General features: G+C 39.1%; 1 protein-coding gene across 15 annotated transcripts in view; it reads left to right on the top strand.

Annotated features, from left to right (window-relative positions):
- SPHKAP (SPHK1 interactor, AKAP domain containing) overlaps positions 1–19,140 on the top strand; it is a 61,385-nt gene that overhangs the window by 39,322 nt on the left and 2,923 nt on the right. For 4 of the 15 annotated variants that reach the window (XM_015871398.3, XM_015871400.3, XM_032446696.2 and 1 more), the window contains exons 4-10: positions 1,188–1,247; positions 4,295–4,429; positions 6,809–7,064; positions 7,346–11,078; positions 13,918–14,097; positions 15,942–16,028; positions 16,449–16,767. In XM_015871398.3, the coding sequence (XP_015726884.2) occupies positions 1,188–1,247; positions 4,295–4,429; positions 6,809–7,064; positions 7,346–11,078; positions 13,918–14,097; positions 15,942–16,028; positions 16,449–16,767 (4,770 nt within the window). Of the gene's footprint in view, positions 1–1,187; positions 1,248–4,294; positions 4,430–6,808; positions 7,065–7,345; positions 11,079–13,917; positions 14,098–15,941; positions 16,029–16,345; positions 16,768–19,140 lie in introns of those variants that run through there. The other 11 variants (XM_015871399.3, XM_085512900.1, XM_085512901.1 and 8 more) reach the window with 5 other exon arrangements.

Below are 19,140 nucleotides of genomic sequence, written 5' to 3'. Positions count from 1 at the left end.
CTTTTGGTTCATGAGGGAGGTCTTGCTGCATCTTTCCATCTGCTGTGCTAGCTGTTAGTGCAGATGGTCATAATCTGTACATATGGTACACGCATATATAAACCAAAATCAGCATTGTCTCAAGTTATAAGCAGGCACACAAAACAAGCTTGGATGCTTAACACAAGAATATTGGTAAAGGACAATTCAGAGCGTTTTACTTTTCTAGAGGAATTTTACATGGAGCTCAGGAAATAAATGTTTATTGGGGGAGGGAAACAACTCTCAGCTCAGAAAATACAAAACCTGGATCAGCAATTTGTTTGGAATCAGGTTTTGGCTTTAGCTCAGCCCTGAATCTGTGCCAAACTTTGTTTTAAATTGAAACAACCCTAAAATCTCCCAAGGTCCTGATGAGATAGGCACGACATCCAGAAGCAATACAGTTATCCTGGCTTTGGAGTCTGTGCTTTTAACTCAAAAAGCTGGAGGAGGGGATTCTATTTCTGACAGTTAGAAAATGGCTTTCTAGTCACGTAAAGAAAAAAAAATTAAAAAATCTTCAGAAATGAAATGATCTTCAGATTTGAACTTGCTTCTTAAGTCAATCTTCCTACCATTAAATGGATATTGAAACTGATGGTGGTTTGAGAAGGGGCAGAAGACCCTGTAGTTAAAAGCTGTACATTCCAGTGAATCACAGGTAAACTTAACAGATAGGAAGCTGTTCTGCCACCGGTTGTAGCACCTGGTTAACACTACTGAAAACTTCATGAACCAAGGATAAAAAAAGTTCCATAAAGCCTTACACTTCTTATCAGGAAGCATTTCCCTTGTTTGAAGAAATCTGTAGAAGACATTCACAGTTTACATGTATACCAGTGTTTGCATCTATTAAACATTTAGCAGCAGGTTGCTGAAAAAAATCCATGGGAGAGGCAAGACATAAAGATTTCATCTGATATGAACAAATATATTTTTAACATCTCCTCTATCTCCTTGTGTGGCTTCTGTATTACAGCTCAGTGGAAACTCTCTTGTCTTTCTTAGTGTCTGCCCTGCTATTCTCCTTGCTGGCCTCTCTTGCACTATGAAAAAGCCTCACATATTCAGCTGCAAGAATAGAAAAGGAAGGCATACTGACTTTGAAAGGATTACCACCATTCTAGCATGACTAAGCTACTATTTTCTTTTCTTTCTTATTACAGGTTTGTTTTGTGAATTTAGATGCAAACAGAGATGATTGCAGCAATGAACAAGTGAAACAGGTAACAGTTTGGGTTCTAATAGCACGCACAGTGGGTATAGATACACCAGGACTTTCCAAAACAAACACAGAGCAAAACTCTATGGACAAATCAAAGCCAAACTTTAGCTTTTATAGAAAGCAATGCATCAAGAATCTTATATCATTTTAACACCTACCTTATTCCCATTCTAGAAACAGCTACTTATTACTTATTGCAGCTATATATACTACATATATTGTGTATATATATATATATCAATAGATATAGTCTGTATACTCATTGCAGTCTATGAATTGATGGTGTTTATCCTTTCAGAGGACTTCTTGCTTGGCCTTGGTTTTGTCAGAGAAACAAACATGATGTATCATATATCCAGTTACTTAAATTGATACAATGCTAAAGCAAAATCACCTTCAGCCTTACACTGGTTCAGTAGGTTCTGGCAAACTTACATAGTGTTCTTTCTGTTCCTGTGTGAGCATCTGTGGGACACACGGGGTGCAGACTTTGTGATATTCCAGTGTTATCACAACCATTTCCAATGCACTGAAGCTGATATTCAGCTCCATACACAGTTTCCTGGTTTCAATCCACCAGTTCACATGGATAAACTGATGGAGATGCTCTTCATTTCGTTGTGCAACAGCTGTACATGACCATCCAGAACGTCTCATCTTTTACATTGCTCTATGCACTGCTGATTTGTATCACCCATCACCTCTCCATAAATGTCTGGCAAGTGACAATGAATGCAAATGGCTGAAAATTTTCCTGCATGGAGGAATTCAGTGAAGCACCTTTGCTTCGTAGTCACTTATCAGATACCAATTTGTCTGACTGCCATCTGTCACACTGTAACAGAATATTGGCAGGAGGTTCAACCTCTACTGCCATCCCACCAACATCTACCTCTGACATTGTGGGCCAACATAATAAAATATTGTATTACTTTCAGAGCAGCCATTGTGTATATATAATTATTATAATATATAATATATACATAAGGAAAATGTTTGGTCAGTTCACAGGTCCTAAAATGAGTTACATCATGATACATGACTTAAATGCATGTGCTTATTCAAAAAAAAAGTCCTGAAATCTGAGAAGTTATATTTTAAATAATCAGTTTTGAACTTACAATCTCCTCCTTTATCATTTCATTCTCATTTTTCTGGCTTGGTGCCTGTAATCAACAGGTAGCTTCTAGCAGCAGCCTGTGGTAAGAGACCCAAGAGTGGGTTTCCTGAATATCCAGGGAGATCCTCAGTAAACCATTCAGGTTCACTTGTGGAACCATTTTCGGTCATAGAAGGACAACCAACACAGGGACCTAGCTGCAGCCTGCAAGTCATAAGTTAGCAGGAGCCATTTTTCTATACCATTTTTTATATCCTGAGTCTGTGGAAATTCAGGTGTCAAAATAAATACATCTTCTTGCAACAGAAAGATTTTTCCGTTGTGTTTGTGGGTCAATTGCAGAACAGACTGAGAAGTTTGATTTTACTGAATCCACAGGAATAAGAATTGTTTTCTAACAAGCAATGCTTTCACTGCAGCTTAAAGTGTCTGAGGAACAAAAGCTATAGGAAATGAGAAGAACTGAGAAAATATCACACGTCTCATATTCAATCTTACAAGCTAGATAACCATGTAAAAGCCAAGTTAAGCTAGCTGTATGCAACTACTCTTTTTTCTTCTCATTACAACTAAAAGGCAAGGAACTGAAGTAAAAGATATTCAAAAGTGTCATGATTTAGTACCCCAAAAAAAACCTGATAAAATGCAGAAATTTAAGCAGTAGAAGACAGAGATATGTAGAAAAATGTATGTGATAACAGAAAGGTTATAATTTTAAAAGAGAAAAAGGATGAGAACTTTTCTGTGCTACACTGAAGTGTCAAACTGAATAGAAACACTGAATTTAGTTATGATAGATATGAATACTTTTCCTCATCTGAAGATCAGCGTACTTAAAAGTGAATTGCTCCCCAAAGTTGAATTAGATTTGCTAAACCAGAAAGGTTTTTTTTATATCCAGTTTAATTCACTTTGAGGAAAAATAACAGTACTGCAAGCTAGTCATTTTGAGGATGAAAAGAAAGAAATGAGGTATCATTGAATTGCACAGTAATCAAAGTAACTAAAGTTGGATACCTGGGGTCTGTGTTCCCTTAGTGGCTTTGCCATTTGATGAGTTGTGTTCATGTAAAAAAAATATAAAAATGAGGTTATATTTGGCCCCTCCATAGAGGGTTGTCCTTGATTCATTGTTCAGAAAGCACACTGAGATCCACTGCAAAAAGGACCTGCACTAAGCCTTCTTGCAGTTATTATCCTCCTGGGCTTGGCTCTGTACACTGTATTCTTATACAGATGTCCTGGCATGGCACTGGGGACTCCCAGCAGAACAGAGGTGCAGATCTCATGTTACAAAGCATCACTGATGTTATCATTACTGCCATCTTCAGCCATAGCAAATAAATAAGACAGAAAATGATGGCATTACTTTAAATGACAGATCATGCCACTGAAGCAGCAAAGAAGTGCATATTATATCTGTGCTTTTGATGCTTTTGTTACTCTGCATTTAGTATTGCTCTAGTTTGATTAGCGATTTTCAACTAAGTTTCAACTAAATTTCCCTTTGGTTTCTTGCTTCTATGCAAAGGTTTACTGTATTCTCCTTTCCATACTGACTGTCAAAACTGGAAAAGATTCAGTAACAGATACATTGTTCTCAGTCTTTCAAAAACTTTTTAGCAATAGAAAGGCCAAGCATTTAGATGCTCAAAGAAAATCAAGCTGCTCAATACATGACAACATTAAGAAATGGCAGATGGTGCTACTGGACTGTTGGGCAGGATTTACACTACCCCAGTGATTGTGGCTCAAAAGAAAGAATGTACATTTTAACACTACCAGTTCTACCTTTGATGAATTCAAAGCAGTAAGTTTAAGCTTTCTGAAGGGATGCTGAAGTGCTATTTCATTCTGATGTTTGTGGATATATAATTATGCAATTCAGACTTCACTACCTGAAAGCAAAATCTCTTTCCATACTACAGAAATTGATCAGCGTCTCTCCAAATCTCCCTAAACTCATCAGTTCTATGAATGTACAACCCCCAAAGGAAAATGAAATAGTCCTACTGAGTGGATTAACATCAGGAAATCTTCAGGCTGATTATGAAGTTCCCCAGGTAGGAATCAAATTATCTGTTCTGAGCATATCACAGCTGCGATGGAAAGAATTTGGAAACTGGAAAAAAAAGGAAATCCTTTCAGCATGAACTGTGTGCATGTTTTAAAACCAACTGGGAAGTTCACAAACAAAAAAAACTGACTACAAGACATTAAGCATCTGAAAGGAGAGGACAATAAGAGATCCCTCTATTCCCTCTAGGTCCTGTGGATATTTGGGTTGCAGCTGATAATGCTGCAAGAAATTAACAGCTAATATGTCAGGGAAGGAAGGAAGAAAGATGCAATACTACTTCTGTACACATAGCTGCATCGGGGCACAGCTCCTACAGCCCCCTGTTCATGTGAAGTCTTGCTACTTCCTACTTTCATTCCCAATCCATATTGTTCCACACACCCACTTCAAAAAAGAGCTGACAACAGGACTTGAAGACCCCGGAGACTTCCCTAAGCCTGACTGTTACAGTGGAAAATATCAAGATTCATTGGCTGTATCAGAGCTCATTTAGCTTCTGTCAATGTAAAAAGTAATTAACGCATTAATTAAAACTTAACATTTAAAGAAGCTGAAAGCAAAGTTCTCGTGCTAAGTCCTTTGCTCTTGCTATTGCCAGTGAAATTCCTCATATCTGAGATTGCAGGCCAAAAATTCCTCCTACTGGCAACGTGAAGAAACGGTGACATTTGTTTAAAGTCATTTCAACATACAAGTTCCAGAGTCTTAACTCCTTATAAGAAGTGTTCTACTCTTCTCCATTTTTAACATGCTTTTCTTTTTAACGTTCATGTCTACATGAAGAACAAGAATGGACAGTACTTTTGTAGTTTAGGTTGGGTTCTGGTTGCATCCGTTTAAGTATGAATTGGGAAGAATTTAATTATACTGTAGAGATGTCATGGAGTATAAAATTGTCTCAGTAAATTTTAAATAGGTATATGCAGTTTTCCCTGCAGGAAAAAAGAAAAAAGAAAAACAGAAATTGTAGGACTAACCTAAATTTGTCTTTTAAAACGAGCAGAAAAGCAAACGCCATGTTGAGCCTTGTTATTTGCTTGGCTTTCCAGAGAATTTCATTTGTAAAGAGAACTGCATAATTTTCACAGAGCATCTGCTGGGCCTCTTCACAAGTACAACCCTGAAAACCACAGGCTGAAGAAAAAGCATGGGAACATCTGCTCTAGGATTGCATCTGCTATTAGAAAATTTCTTACAACATGGTGTATGCTCAAGGTCTGATGCTCATTAGCAGCTCCTTGGCAGTTAATATATCTTGTATTTTACTTTTAACAGACTAATGCATCTAGTTTTGAGTTATAAAGTAAGAATAGTATGTTTTATTGGCCTATTCTAATATAACAGTCATCCTATTCCATTGTTACTAGTTATTTGCTTTGCATTCACACCTGTCAGCTAAGGATCTTGGAGTTCACTATGCTAAGTACTGTTCAGGGAGCCCAGTGTGTCTGAAACAGCTCAAAATAGAATGTCTTGATCCAGAGCTGGTTCCACTCAGTCTAGGTCTTCCTTAGGGTATTGAGTTAAGGCATGAGATCACAACATACAAGTTGGTTTTGCTCCACAGTGCATCTCATACCACAAACCTAATCACAAACATAATATCATGCAAAGAGATTGACAACTTAGCCTAGTGGTCACATAAATATCCAACAGTTCCAATATCCATAAAACAAGGATAATAAATTCTTTTCCCTCAGCTTCTCCCCACCTTCCTTCTTAACTGTGCAGCTTCACAGGCAAAGATATTTTTTATGTTCAACACAGTACTTTCAATTGGAGGTTATACTGGTCTGAAGTAATGGGGTTTGGGGCAAATAAAGAACAAGAGGGAGAAGAAAATAAATCACTATTTTTAAATAGTTCCTAAGGATACCTAAAGGTGACCTGCTCCTTATCTCACCAGCCAGTATGAACAGAGTTGCCTTGAGAACAAGCACAGCAGCAGAAATTACCGTGAAAAGTAATTTATGTCCACAAACAATTCCTTCCAAACAGAGGTAATAGTAGGTGGTGTGAGGGCTGTAATAACCGTGTGTCAGGTGGCCAACTCCAACATAGTTAAAAGCAAGACTGTCATTAAAATAAGAGGCTGATTGAAAACAAGCTTGATGATTTCAACAAAATAAGGATGTTCCTGTGATACAGCTGGGTTCTGTACTAAAAAGCTTGTGTAACAGAAGATGTCAATCTAAATGGTCTTATTTTGGCATATATGTAACTGCACACTGTTAGAAACCTCTAAATGACAAATTGTATTGCATCTTTGCAACAGAACATTCCTGACATTTTTCTAGAGGAAAGTTTAAAATAAGTTCTATTTTTTAATTAAATAACTCTTTGAGATTCTTTTCCCCTCCAGTGTCCTTGGCAAGCAGATGTCTGCTTGGTTCAGTGTGCGAGGGGAGACAGGAAGAACAGTGCAAGCTGCATCATCTTTGAAATAAACAAGTTTCTGATTGGGCTTGAGCTCGTTCAGGAGAGACAGCTGCAGATAGAAGCTCATGTCTCAAAGCCTGAGGATGACACAAACTGCTCAGTGTCCTCAATAGAAGAAGATTTCCTCACAGCATCTGAGCATCTCGAGGAGGAAAACGAGACTGATGAATATAAAACTGGTAAAAGCAACAAAACTGAGCGTAATTCTGCTATTGTTCATACGGCAGAACAGCCATGGCAATTGTTACTGAAATTGCACTTGATGTTAATTTATGCATATGCTTATATGTAATTTAGAAAAAGGATAGCCATTCATACTTTTAAATTGTTGTTCAGACAGAAGGATACTTGTTTGTATAGCAGTTTTATAGAGCAGTAATGTATTAGTCAGTTACGCAGATATTTTTGTTTTAAAGATATGGGGTATACAGCAGAGACTAACATCTTACTTTTCTTTCAGTAGCCCATGACAAGATAAGTGTTTCAGAAGCGTCTCCTGATGTCAGGAAAAATAAAGGAAAGGGATTTGAAAGTCTCCACTACAGAAAAGCCAGGTTGCCATTAATTCTTGAAGGGAATTGCGTTAATGAAGATAATACCGATAGTAAAGTCTCTGAAGCTGTGCATGTTGTGGCTGAAGATAGGATCTCACGACCTGAAGATAAGCCAGAGCAAGAAATCCTGGGTCAAAAGGAATTAGTGGGAAGAGCTTCATCACCCCTCAGCAGTGAGGATTTGACTAACAATGTTGAAAATTCCTGCTCAGTGAATGTATTAGATGTATCTTTAACCAAAATGGCTAAAGAGGAGCTGGGGCCTCTTTATGACTCTACAGCAAAACCCAGCAGTAAGGCAGAAGCAGAGGATTGTGAAGGTATTAGGAAAAGCGACCCTCCCTTGCAAAACGAGCAAGCAGCTACAGGTCAGTATGCTACAAATCTAGCAGAATCTGTTCTGCAAGATGCATTCATTAGACTGTCACAGTCTCAACCCACTTTCAGCGAGGAGGCTGCAGTCAGCATCTCCGTAGGAAGCTCCTGCAAGTCAAAAGATGCATCTGCTTCTCGATCATGGAATGAACTTCCAAAGATTGTCATAGTGCAAAGTCCTGACAGCAGTGAGAATGTGCCAGACTGGCCAGGGTCTGCCTTCCCAAACCTGTGCCACTGGACTGAAACAGAGAGTTCTGAAGTTTCAGATTACTTTGAAGAAGACCATTCAAACGGACACAGCCAGAGTGCACTGGAGATGGCTCTGGCTTGTGCAGCAACTGTCATTGGAACCATTTCAAGTCCCCAGGCAGCAGAAAAATTCAGAAGGGATCAAGAAGCCACAGACTCCAAAAGTGAAAAAGTTGATAATGAAGATCTACACACAAATTCTTCACAGCTACTTGAAGACGGTACTAGCACAGAATATTCATTTCCATCTGCACTGTGTGGCATGACTCAAGTAGCAAGTGCTGTAGCAGTCTGTGGTCTGGGGGAAACAAAGGAAGAGAAGTACCCTGCAACTTCGAGTGGGCTGCTGTCTGCAGCTCAGACTTCTGCAGCCATTACTCTTCATTGTAGCATAGCTGTAGGAAGCAGCATGGAAAAACTGAATGATAGCATTGCAGAGGCCCTTCTCAAAGAGGCATCAATAATTTTGACAAAACCTAATACATACAAAAATGTAGGGCATTTTATGGAATCTATAAATGGAAGGATTATTGAAACAGCAGCAAGGCCACGGATTCCACATTCCAATGAAGTAATAAGAGATGAACTTGCACAGAATTTATCCAATATTATTCTACGACATTCTATTGAAGAAGTCAGGAAGAAAAGAGAGCTACAGTCCCATTCAGAAAACGGCTCAAGTACACAAGACATTTTTATGGAGGCTGCCAATGAGTTGCTTTTTAATGTGATATATTTCACTTGCAAGAAGATGAATGACATAAGACAAGTTGAAGAGTGTTCTCCTCTCTTTTCTGAAGGCCTGAAAGGCAAGAAGGTAACAAGAGTAGAAGGATGGCCAACACAGGCAACAACATGTGAAACATCACACAGAAGCCTTGATCATCCTGCTATTAACCCATTTGGTACATCCTACAGTGCTAGCAAAGACACTGAAAATGGTATCAGCACGAAGAAAATTAACATGAGAGATGTAAATAGCAATGAAAGTGCCACAGTGAATTCAGAGCTAACAAGTAGAGCCATTGGGCATAATGCATTTGTTGCAAAAACATCTCCCAAGAAAAGATACTTGAAAAGAACCACACGAGACTGTTACAAATCACCAAATCAGAGTAACATCCAGAAGAAGAGAGACTACAGGTCATTTTCAGACAGAGAAAGTACTTTTGCAAACAATGAATGCAGGCATGGTGTTCAAGACCAACTGCCTTCCAGTGTTGTCATGAACGCGGAAAACCAGGCCAAATGTAAGTGCGATGCTGAACTAAGTGATGAAGTCCAAGTTAGCTTGTCTTTGTTAGGAAACCACGTCTTACTTCCTTCTCAGCCTGTGCTACAGGTGAAAAATTCAAGAGACAAATACTGTATAACAGATTTTGCAGAAGAACTGGCAGAAACAGTGGTCTCTATGGCAACAGAAATAGCTGCCATTTGTCTTGAAAATTCAAATGGGAAGCAGCCCTGGTTCTGTGCGTGGAAGAAAGGCAATGAATATCTGGTTACCCAGAGTATATCATGCAGAACTATGAAAAGGAAAAAGGAAACCCATGCTAATGGCTCGGTTGTTCGGAAGCACAGGGCACCTCGACTTAGTGAGATAAAAAGAAAGACAGATGAGCATCCTGAGCTAAAGGAAAGGTTGATGAATCGAGTAGTAGATGAATCTATAAACCTTGAGGACACACCAGATTCTGTCAATATCTTTGCAAATGAAGTGGCTGCAAAGATTATGAACCTCACTGAACTCTCTATGGTTGACAGCATCTGGCAGGGCCCAAACCATCCCAGGAACAGGCTACACTGCGAAAGATGGAGCCGAGCCAAGGCCTCAAGCTGTGAGAGCATACCAGAGGAGGACATAGATTCCAAAGCCTCTGTCAATACTCTAGGCCTAATGAATGCCTTAGGTCAGCCTGTGAGCCAGACAAGTTCTGTCTCAAAGCAGTCTAGTTGTGAAAGCATTACAGATGAGTTTTCAAGATTTATGGTGAACCAAATGGAAAATGAAGGAAGAGGCTTTGATTTATTACTGGATTATTACGCGGGGAAAAATGCAAGCAGCATCTTGACTTCTGCTTTGCAACAGGTTGCTAAGAAAAATGGTCACCTTAATGTACGACCAAGTTGCCCATCCAAGCAGTCCAGCACAGAAAGCATAACAGAAGAATTTTACAGGTATATGCTGAAAGAAATAGAAAAAGAAAATAAAGATAATGCATCTTCCCCTCGGAGTTCAAAGGACTGGTGTGGCAATTTGCTACCACCCTCCCTGCGATCACCTTTTTGCTTTAGACAGTCCTCAGTGCCTGATGGCAGATCATCAGGTTCTAGACTAACAGTTAACATCCCAGTCAAGGCAAATTCATTAGATGGATTTGCCCAGCATCACCAGGATTCCTTAAGTGTACAGCCAGTCAGTACTGTGGCTTCTTCAGGTCTTTGCAAGTCTGATTCATGTCTGTACCAAAGATGCAAGACTGACCAGATAACAGATATGCTGATTCATGAGACATGGGCAAGCTCTATTGAATCTCTTATGCGCAAAAACAAAATCATAACCGATGAGGCAGAAGTTGCAGAGATAGATCATTTTCACAGCGATTCCCCACCACACGTGCAGCAGTACGCAAACAGACTGGCTGCAGATATTGTTGAAAATGGTAAAAATGTAATTGTTGTCCAGCAGGATGCTTCTGATTCTGCAAGCCAAGAACATGTGCTGGAAACCAAGCATCCCCAGGGTGCAGCTCAGATTCAAGTAGAACCCAGAAGGAGTGGAATAAATTTGGTTGAGCAAAAGGAGCATATGAAGAACTCTGAGTGCCTCCCTGCAGGTCAGCACAGGGAAGTGCCTTTAATTCAGATAGAAACTGATCAACGAGACGAATCAGATAAAGACTCTGAGTCCTTAACTTTACACGAGCTTTCTGAAAAGGAGCATCAAGGCAAGGAAAAGCCACCAGAAGCTTACGCTGGGAAGCACACTGTTTCCAGTACCCTTCTGAATAGGTAGGTGACAAAACAGCATGTTGTTTTGGTGTTTAATCTCACAGTAAAATTATTTTGGTGACTGCAGAAAATAAGGAAGAACCACCTTGGGAGAAATAAACAGGGCAGACTGTCACTACAGATTTTAAATTACATAAAACCACCTTCATGGTACTAATCTGTGGAGCAAACATATGCTGAATATGACTGTATTATGGTTCTGAGGTTCAAAACTAATACTGTATTAATGAGCAAGTTCTCCCTTACAGATAACTAAATCCTTAAAATCAAGACAGATAGATAAAGCTTGAACTTTCATTTGCTGATATCACTATTTAAGAAAAAAGTTAAAAACTGAAACAGAAGGTAATAGAATGAGAGGTGAAGTTCTCTCCTGTGCTTATGTCACTGATGTTTCATGTTCCTGAAAATGCAACCAGACTTCAGAGAGCTTGAAGTTCAGCTTTGTGCTCACAGTCTGGAAGAACAACAAAAATTCTTCAGCACAGGGAGGAAAAAAAATAAAATTTAAAAGCACCCTTCAACTACTTTCTTTTAAGACATTCCTGGGTAGCATCCAAATAAAGAGTAAAATTTCATTTCAGGGAGCTCATACCATGGCCTACCACCCTCTTGTTACAGCCATACTCCTTTTGTTGAAAAACTGGCATCTTTTGGTTAAAGCAGAGAGAGCACAGTGCAAATGCAGAAGATTGCTGTGGATGTTGTGAGGTTAAGAACAAGGCAGTCTCTCAAGGCATTACCTATTTTTAACTGTACCTCTTAATCATGTTTAATACTTAAATGGTATCCAAGCTGCCTATCACTTGGAGCTTTTCAGCACCCCATTATCTCAGAGCACTAGAAAGATGCTTGTGTTCAAAACCATTCTGACAAAACTCTACTTGAAGTGAGAAAGCACGTACTTCCCTGTCTGTGGCAGCAATTAGGGGGATAATTACAATAGTCTAAATTCTTTCATACTGATTCCTGCCCACTCATCTTCCTCTTCCTTCAAGTGCAACCTGCTTTTAAGATGCATTTAGAAATCTATTTGAATCTGTTTGAAAATTGAGTTATTTCCTGCACAGTTTATAAGCCATGTACTAACATGACCCCACAAGGTTGCTACTCCCACAAAAATCTCACATGTTTTGGATCAGGTATTTTATGCTACCTGCCTTGTGTTAAACAGACTCTAGGTAACACTGTCACCTTGCTGCTTGGCTGCTCATGTTGATGAGTTTTGTGTCCAGGAGGTCAAGGATGACAGGTTAGGTTATCTGACAGATGATAACAACTTGGTTAATGCTGCAGCTTCTCAGGTGTCCCCAGAGCAAGTGCACAGCAAAAGCAGATATTCATAATGATCCCACCTCACTATATTCTTAGTCAAGTTAATTACTTGCAATACAGTGTTTGGGTCGATCTCTTCTTTTAGCTGAAGTCAGGATGTTTGCCCACATCTTACAAATAAAAGCCTAGAGAAATTGTCACTTTAAAGAGAGATATTCCAGAGCTGCCAATACATAACAGTTTCTTTTTGTTACAGAATTGCAAATGCAAACCCATAAATAAAACAGAACTACAGTTTTGCTTTTGCTATTACTGTTGGAGCAGTAATTGATTCATGATTTATACCACCAAAAAAAAAAGAATGCTTCTTTTAATTATTAAATATTTTTTATATATAATTTTACGATTGTGTCTCATAAATATATGTAGGTGTGCAAGAAGTGCATCAGGTGGGTAGAATTAGAAGGTATTTTTTCCTATGCTCTCCAAATTCAGTACTGGAAAATATTTTTCACTTTGTTTTACTTTTTAGCTTCCTGTGAACAATCTGAAAGTTGTAGGTCTTTTCTGGATTGTTTTAAAACAGCTGGCTTCAAAATGCATTGACTAAAAAAAAAACAACTGGGTTCTTCTGCTGTATTTAAATAAATTAAAATGCATTTCAGGCAATTCAGAAAAACATACACAAAGCAGAAATGAGAGACTTTTAGAAGGTAGCGTGATCTGTGAAGATGCTGCACAAAACATTGATATTTTTCATGTAAGCTTGAGCGAGGGTTGAAACAAAAGTATTGGAGCACAATGATCCAATCAGTAATCCTGCAGAGCTCAGAAAAGATGAAACTGGATCCATCTAATTGCTATTATTTTACTTCTAAACTGGATTATAAACTCTATTATAACAATTTTGAATTTCTTATGCATATACATCTCTACTTTCATTTACTTTCATATGCCAGTAATTGGAGAAAAAAACAAAACAAAACCAACAACCTGAACATACCAATAAAAACCTTTTTACCCAGAACTCAGTGCACAACCTCAAGTGCTGAGAACTAAAGCCAGCATTAGAAGAGCAGGCAAGGATGCCACATTTCTGACTTTATCCTCAATTATACCTCCCCTAGCTGGAAAACATTCACGAACGTACACAGAACATACCTGATTATAATTAGCAGTCCAATAGAAATAAAAGATCCCCTTATATAAGCAGAAAACCTTGGCAACATATGCTTGCTTGACTCCCATATTTCAAACACTGATTAGCTGAAGTGCGTTAAGACCTAAGCAGTTCTTTTTGTGCAAGTTAAACTTTTTCTATGCATATTTCAGTGCAGGGCTTGCTTAGTTTTGTTAGCTTATAGTACTCATAGGAAGACCATTTTTGAAGAGCATTCCAGACCACATGTTCAACTAGAGTTCACGTATGAATTATAAGATTGCCTAATCTCTTGCATCTGTACAACTTGTGCACCTTGGTTGAATGTAATGATGAGCATTGCCTGAAGATTGGCAGTACCAGTTTGCTTGCCTGTATTACCATTATTCCTTGCCACCCTACCAGCAAAAGCACTCAAAGCAAACCAGATGCTGAAATCACAGGAGAAACAAAAGCAGCTGAAGAATTTCCAACACACCTCAGCAGCAGTGAAGAAAGCACTGGCAGCTGGTCCCAGCTTGCCAATGATGAAGACAATCCTGATGATACAAGTAGCTACTTACAACTCAGCGAACGATCCCTGAGGTACTAACACTGTCTGTTCTTAGTATGTGTTATACTTTAATCAACCACACCTATAATTTGATTAGAATGTGTCAGAAATAATAGAGCTAATAGCTCAAAATTTACTGAGAATACTGTAAACAAAGGCCAGATGATGAAAAAAAAACAACAAAAAAACCATATCCTGATTTTAAACCATGCCTTTGTATTGGTAAGCAACTAGATTCCATCAATGAAAGCACATTCTTGCTTAACCCTATGCAAGCACCTCAGTCCTACATTGAAGGGCCACCAAATAAACTATTTGTTATAGCCTTTCCTTTGCTTTATTTGCTGCTATTTCCTCGGTGCTTATCATGGCATCTGCTTAGCTGAGACTGCTGTTCCCAGCAAGTATCCGTGCAGTTAGAGAACAAATAGCACCCTGATCTGCATAGACAAGTGTGAGGAAACAGCTTGAAAGAGGGGAACTGAGCTTGCCCTGAATAAGCATGAATTCCGGTGCCCCTGTTGCACCGTGCTGCTCTGTGTTCCTGTTTAAGTCAAGATGTGTTTAAAGATGTTGCATGTACTCCAAGGACTAGATAAAGTGACATTAGTTTGACTTTAATACTTTCACAGCTTCAAATTGAGCAAGGTCTTTTCTTCACATGATCTTAAATTACATTTTTAAATACTGTCAAGTAATTACCTTTTTCCTGTGGGTATTAAGACATAAAGAGAAGACAGTATGATAATGAAGCAAGACAAAGGCAGTCTGTTAGAGAGCACTGTTGGCTAGCTGGAAAAATACTGAACAAAGCATGTCTGTCAGTGTGGGTGAACATTCATCTCATTATTGTAGCATCAATCCTTTAACAGTGTCAGATTTGAGGGAGGTGATGCATTGTGCCTTTTGGCTCTGCATTGAAACAAGCTGTTACAGCAAACCTGAGCGCATGGCATTCTGACACTGACTCAAAAACCTGATGGAGAAAGGAACTGTCTGGTCAATCCCTCAGATGTAAGGAAAAACACTTAGTTGCTTTTCTAATATAAATTAAGGTACAGGCTTACTTAACAAACAGAACACACCTGTGCTATTTGACGGCAAATTCACAACCTGTTTATCAGACTATTATGACTGCATAAACATCCACTGTCAAGTTTATAGCAATGTTGTAAAGCAAACATACTGTCTCTCCCCAAATACTATCAGTGGTTTTACTTCAACTGTGTGAAGTAAAGAATACTTCAATGTAGTAATGGTCACAAATAGCACTGGCTTTAATTAAAATCCCAGTCTTTCAGAGTAGCCAGAATCATAAGGGATTATCACTGTACCTGTGGGTGCCATCAGATCCCTGATAGTATTTGGGATAGGATGTAATACACAGAAACTGATGCAACACAGAATCTCCCAACTGGTAAGTAGTGTAATGAGCAGCCTTGGCATGTATCCTCACTCACTCACACACTCCCCCACTCCTTGACATAACCCACGACATTCAGAGGTACCTGAATCTCTGAAGGTTTTTCCAGGATCTCTCTATACTTGGCAATGTTTCATTTCAGTGGCATTTACAGACTGTTTTTATGTTTGATTCCAAATGCTCATTGCATAAGTCATTCACAAGAAGACATCTTACTATTATTTGTTTTCAGTTTACAGCATTACTTTGATACATGACCTGCCTAGAGCTATTTTAATAAAAATCTCATTACTTTAAAGATGTTAGCATGCTTAATTCTGAGAACCACTTGATGAGCACAGTTGTGTTTATAGAACATGGGACAGCCTCCTCACTTTACCTTCTACAGAAAATAATGTATGGAGACATGTTCAGTGAAGCTTGGCACTAATATTTAAACTTTTGCTTTGTCAGCAATGGCAACAGCAGTACAACTAGCAGTCTTGGCATTATGGACCTGGAAATTTATCAGGAGAACGTGCCACCTTCTCCTATGATTAAGTAAGTAGTCACTGAAGTGAGATGTGATGTTTAATCTAATTTCAACTGCAAATCATCTACACCATCTAAAACTTGCCAAGCCCTGCTTTGCACCTGCTGCTTAGCCTACCATTAGTTTCAGAAAGGTGCACATGCAGGTGTCTGTGGAGTGTGACAGCATTCAAGAGTGAAAGATCACAGGAAAGCCCACCCAGGTGGATCAGTTTCTCAAGAGAATACAAATCTATCAGCTGTTTTCTTTGACTTACAGATTACGTTCTTGTAACAAACACTTTATCACATAATACCCATCATCCTGTGTAACTTTTTTCTTGCAGTTTTCCAGGTCTTACATTGGGGGAGAACTTTAACCATTGTGAAGGAATGTTATAGACTGTTCCTAACTATCACTAACAAGCTCTGTTGTTGTTTGTTCCTAAGTGACTTAGTAGAAGAAAAGGTTTTCCTTAAAGAACAGACAGATAATACAGAGGGTAAGTTGAATCATTTGAATTACAACTTACAAATTGAACTTAAAATAACGTGCATAATAACTGTTGAGATTGTTTTTCCAGAAAGTACTTCTGGGCTCTCAGTGGGAACAGCCAATTATCAGAAAGAACTCCTGGTGATTAATTTTGATCTGGAACCAGAATGCCCCAACGCAGAGCTGAGAGCCACCCTGCAGTGGATAGCCGCTTCTGAACTTGGAATCCCAACCATCTATTTTAAAAAATCTCAGGAAAACAGAATTGAAAAGGTAGTTTTTACAGAATTGGGCATACTGCTATGTCATTTTAAACACAGTAGCATCGTTCTGCTCACAAAAAAAAAACAAAATTGCCCCAACAGGTTCTTGGTGATAGCAGGTAAAGCATTCACGAGTAGACCAACAGTTGTATACAGAAAGAAAAGTGAAACTCACCCAACTGGCAAAAGGAATCTCTAACACTCCTCCTCAGGAAGCAGCATAGGTCCAAGAAACGCTCTCCCTTCAGTAACTGGCCCTTACATGATCTCAGGATGGCTCCACTGTGGGTCTACCCCTGCTGGTCACGTAGAGAGCACAGGTGCAAACAACTTGCCTCACCCCTTCAGCAGGTGCTCAATCACCAGTTCAAGCCCTAACCTAACAGTTTCCACAGCAACTGATTTATTGAAGTTAGCGAGCTTAGAAGCAGATGTGAAGTCTTTGTTATTGCAAGATGGAAATACTTCTGCTTCTTATAGAAAGAAGAGAGTATTAAATACATCAGGATATAAGGTTCATCAAATTGCAGAATCATACAATGGTTTTTGTTGGAAAGGACCTTATAGCTCACTCAGTTTCAACCACCCCTGCTGTATGCTAGCTGCCCCCAACAGCTCAGGCTGCCCAGGAGCCCATCCAACCCAGCCTTGAGAACCATCAGGGATGGGGTACCCACAGCTCTCTGGGCAGCAGTGCCAGGGCTCAATGCACTCTCAGGAAGAGATTTCTTCCTTATGTCTAATCAATGCTTGCCTTCTTTTAGTTTAAAACCATCCTTGTCCTACATTCCCTGATAGAGTCCCCTCCCATCTCTCCCATTCCTCTCCATCTTTCCATGGTTGCATCTGAAGGATTCCAGACAGTTTATATGGAGTTCAAACATGTATCTGTAACAACAACAACAAACCAACAAAAACCCACAAAACAACCCACAACCACGTGATTGCAGACATCTAATATACAAAGTTCCGCAATTCAGTGCCTACCAGTAACAACTATGACTTAATACATGACTTGTACTTAAGATTTAAAGCTTTGAAATTCCCTAGTCCTTCTAAAGGCTCTGTCTGACCTACTATGCTGATCAGGGCAGCCTCAGGCAGGTGGGAACTTGTGCCTGGCCATCTGACAGGTTGACATTTGGGGTACAGCAGGGGCCTGACACTTCCTCCTGCAGTGAGGTCAGAACTGCCATGGCCAAATGCACTGCCCTTACCATTGCTTTGTACTGGTAGTAAGGGATTGCAGTTCAGTGATAAAAGGGTGTATTGCTCAAATATTCAGAAGAGATTAAATACAAAATAAAGACAAACTATACTAGCTTGGGCTCAGTATCTCACATAAGAAGATCTCATGGCTTCTGCATCAGAGCTAGATGAAGAGGACAGGAAGGATGGACTAGCTATATAGGTATATCGTTATATTATTCCCAGCCAGAGGGAGAGTTAAGCAAGGGTGTTTGTGTTTTCAGCAGAGGAATATTTGCAATCACACATCTGTTTCTTGGAAAATTAAACTATTTTGAATCATTGTATAAAAATTGTGAAGTACCTTCCCTGGCTCAGCTACAACAACAACAGAAAGTTATGTATATCAGCACACTTCAGCTCCTGTACAGATGTAGCTTAGTCTCCACTAATCTTCAGCTTGAATGCAAAAGTTTGTTTTCAGGCAGAGACAGACAGATGACCAGAACTGAGAAACACTGAGTTTTTAGTCCAAGCTTGGACACAGAGAGCAACGCTAAAGACCCAAATGGCCACAAGAAATGTAGACTGTTTCTGTTTCTGAATAATTAATGCTCACTGGAGATACTATGATACACCTCCTTCAGCATTTCAGGAATGACCAAAATTGCCCCCTTTCCAAGTTCAGCAAGATAGCTCTAGCCATAAGGCTTACAGAAGTGTCACGGGATACAAAACAATTAATGAAAAGGGTGTTATAAATCAGTATTTTCATCTTTTAAAATAATGTCTATGAGAAGATCATTTTGAATAGCAGAGATATTGTTTGATTTTCTTGAGTACTTGCATTTGGCTATCATAAACATGATTTAAAATGCATTCAGCAGCAACCATCCAAATTGCATCTAATTAAAGAAACAGCTGTCAGCTTTACCCATGTGCTTTGGCAAACAGTTAATTCAATTGCAGAAATACACTGGAGAATAATGAAGCACATTCTGCCTACAACAGCGCTCTTGGAAATAACTGTGCCTATTAAATATTGTTGAAATACATATTAAAAGTTTAGGCTTCGGTATGTAAATAGCAAACAGCTACACTAACTGGAGACACAGTATTTTCTTGGTTGGTTTAAATGTAGAAGTTGCAAGCCAATTAGATATTGATTGTGAAATTCAAGAAAATGAAAAGCTTT

The sequence above is a fragment of the Coturnix japonica genome, chromosome 12 (assembly GCF_054131305.1).
Source record: "Coturnix japonica strain WE chromosome 12, WE-NBRP24, whole genome shotgun sequence".
NCBI lineage: Eukaryota > Metazoa > Chordata > Aves > Galliformes > Phasianidae > Coturnix > Coturnix japonica.
Note: the sequence above shows the minus strand (reverse complement) of the source record. Positions and strands in the feature narration are given on the sequence as shown.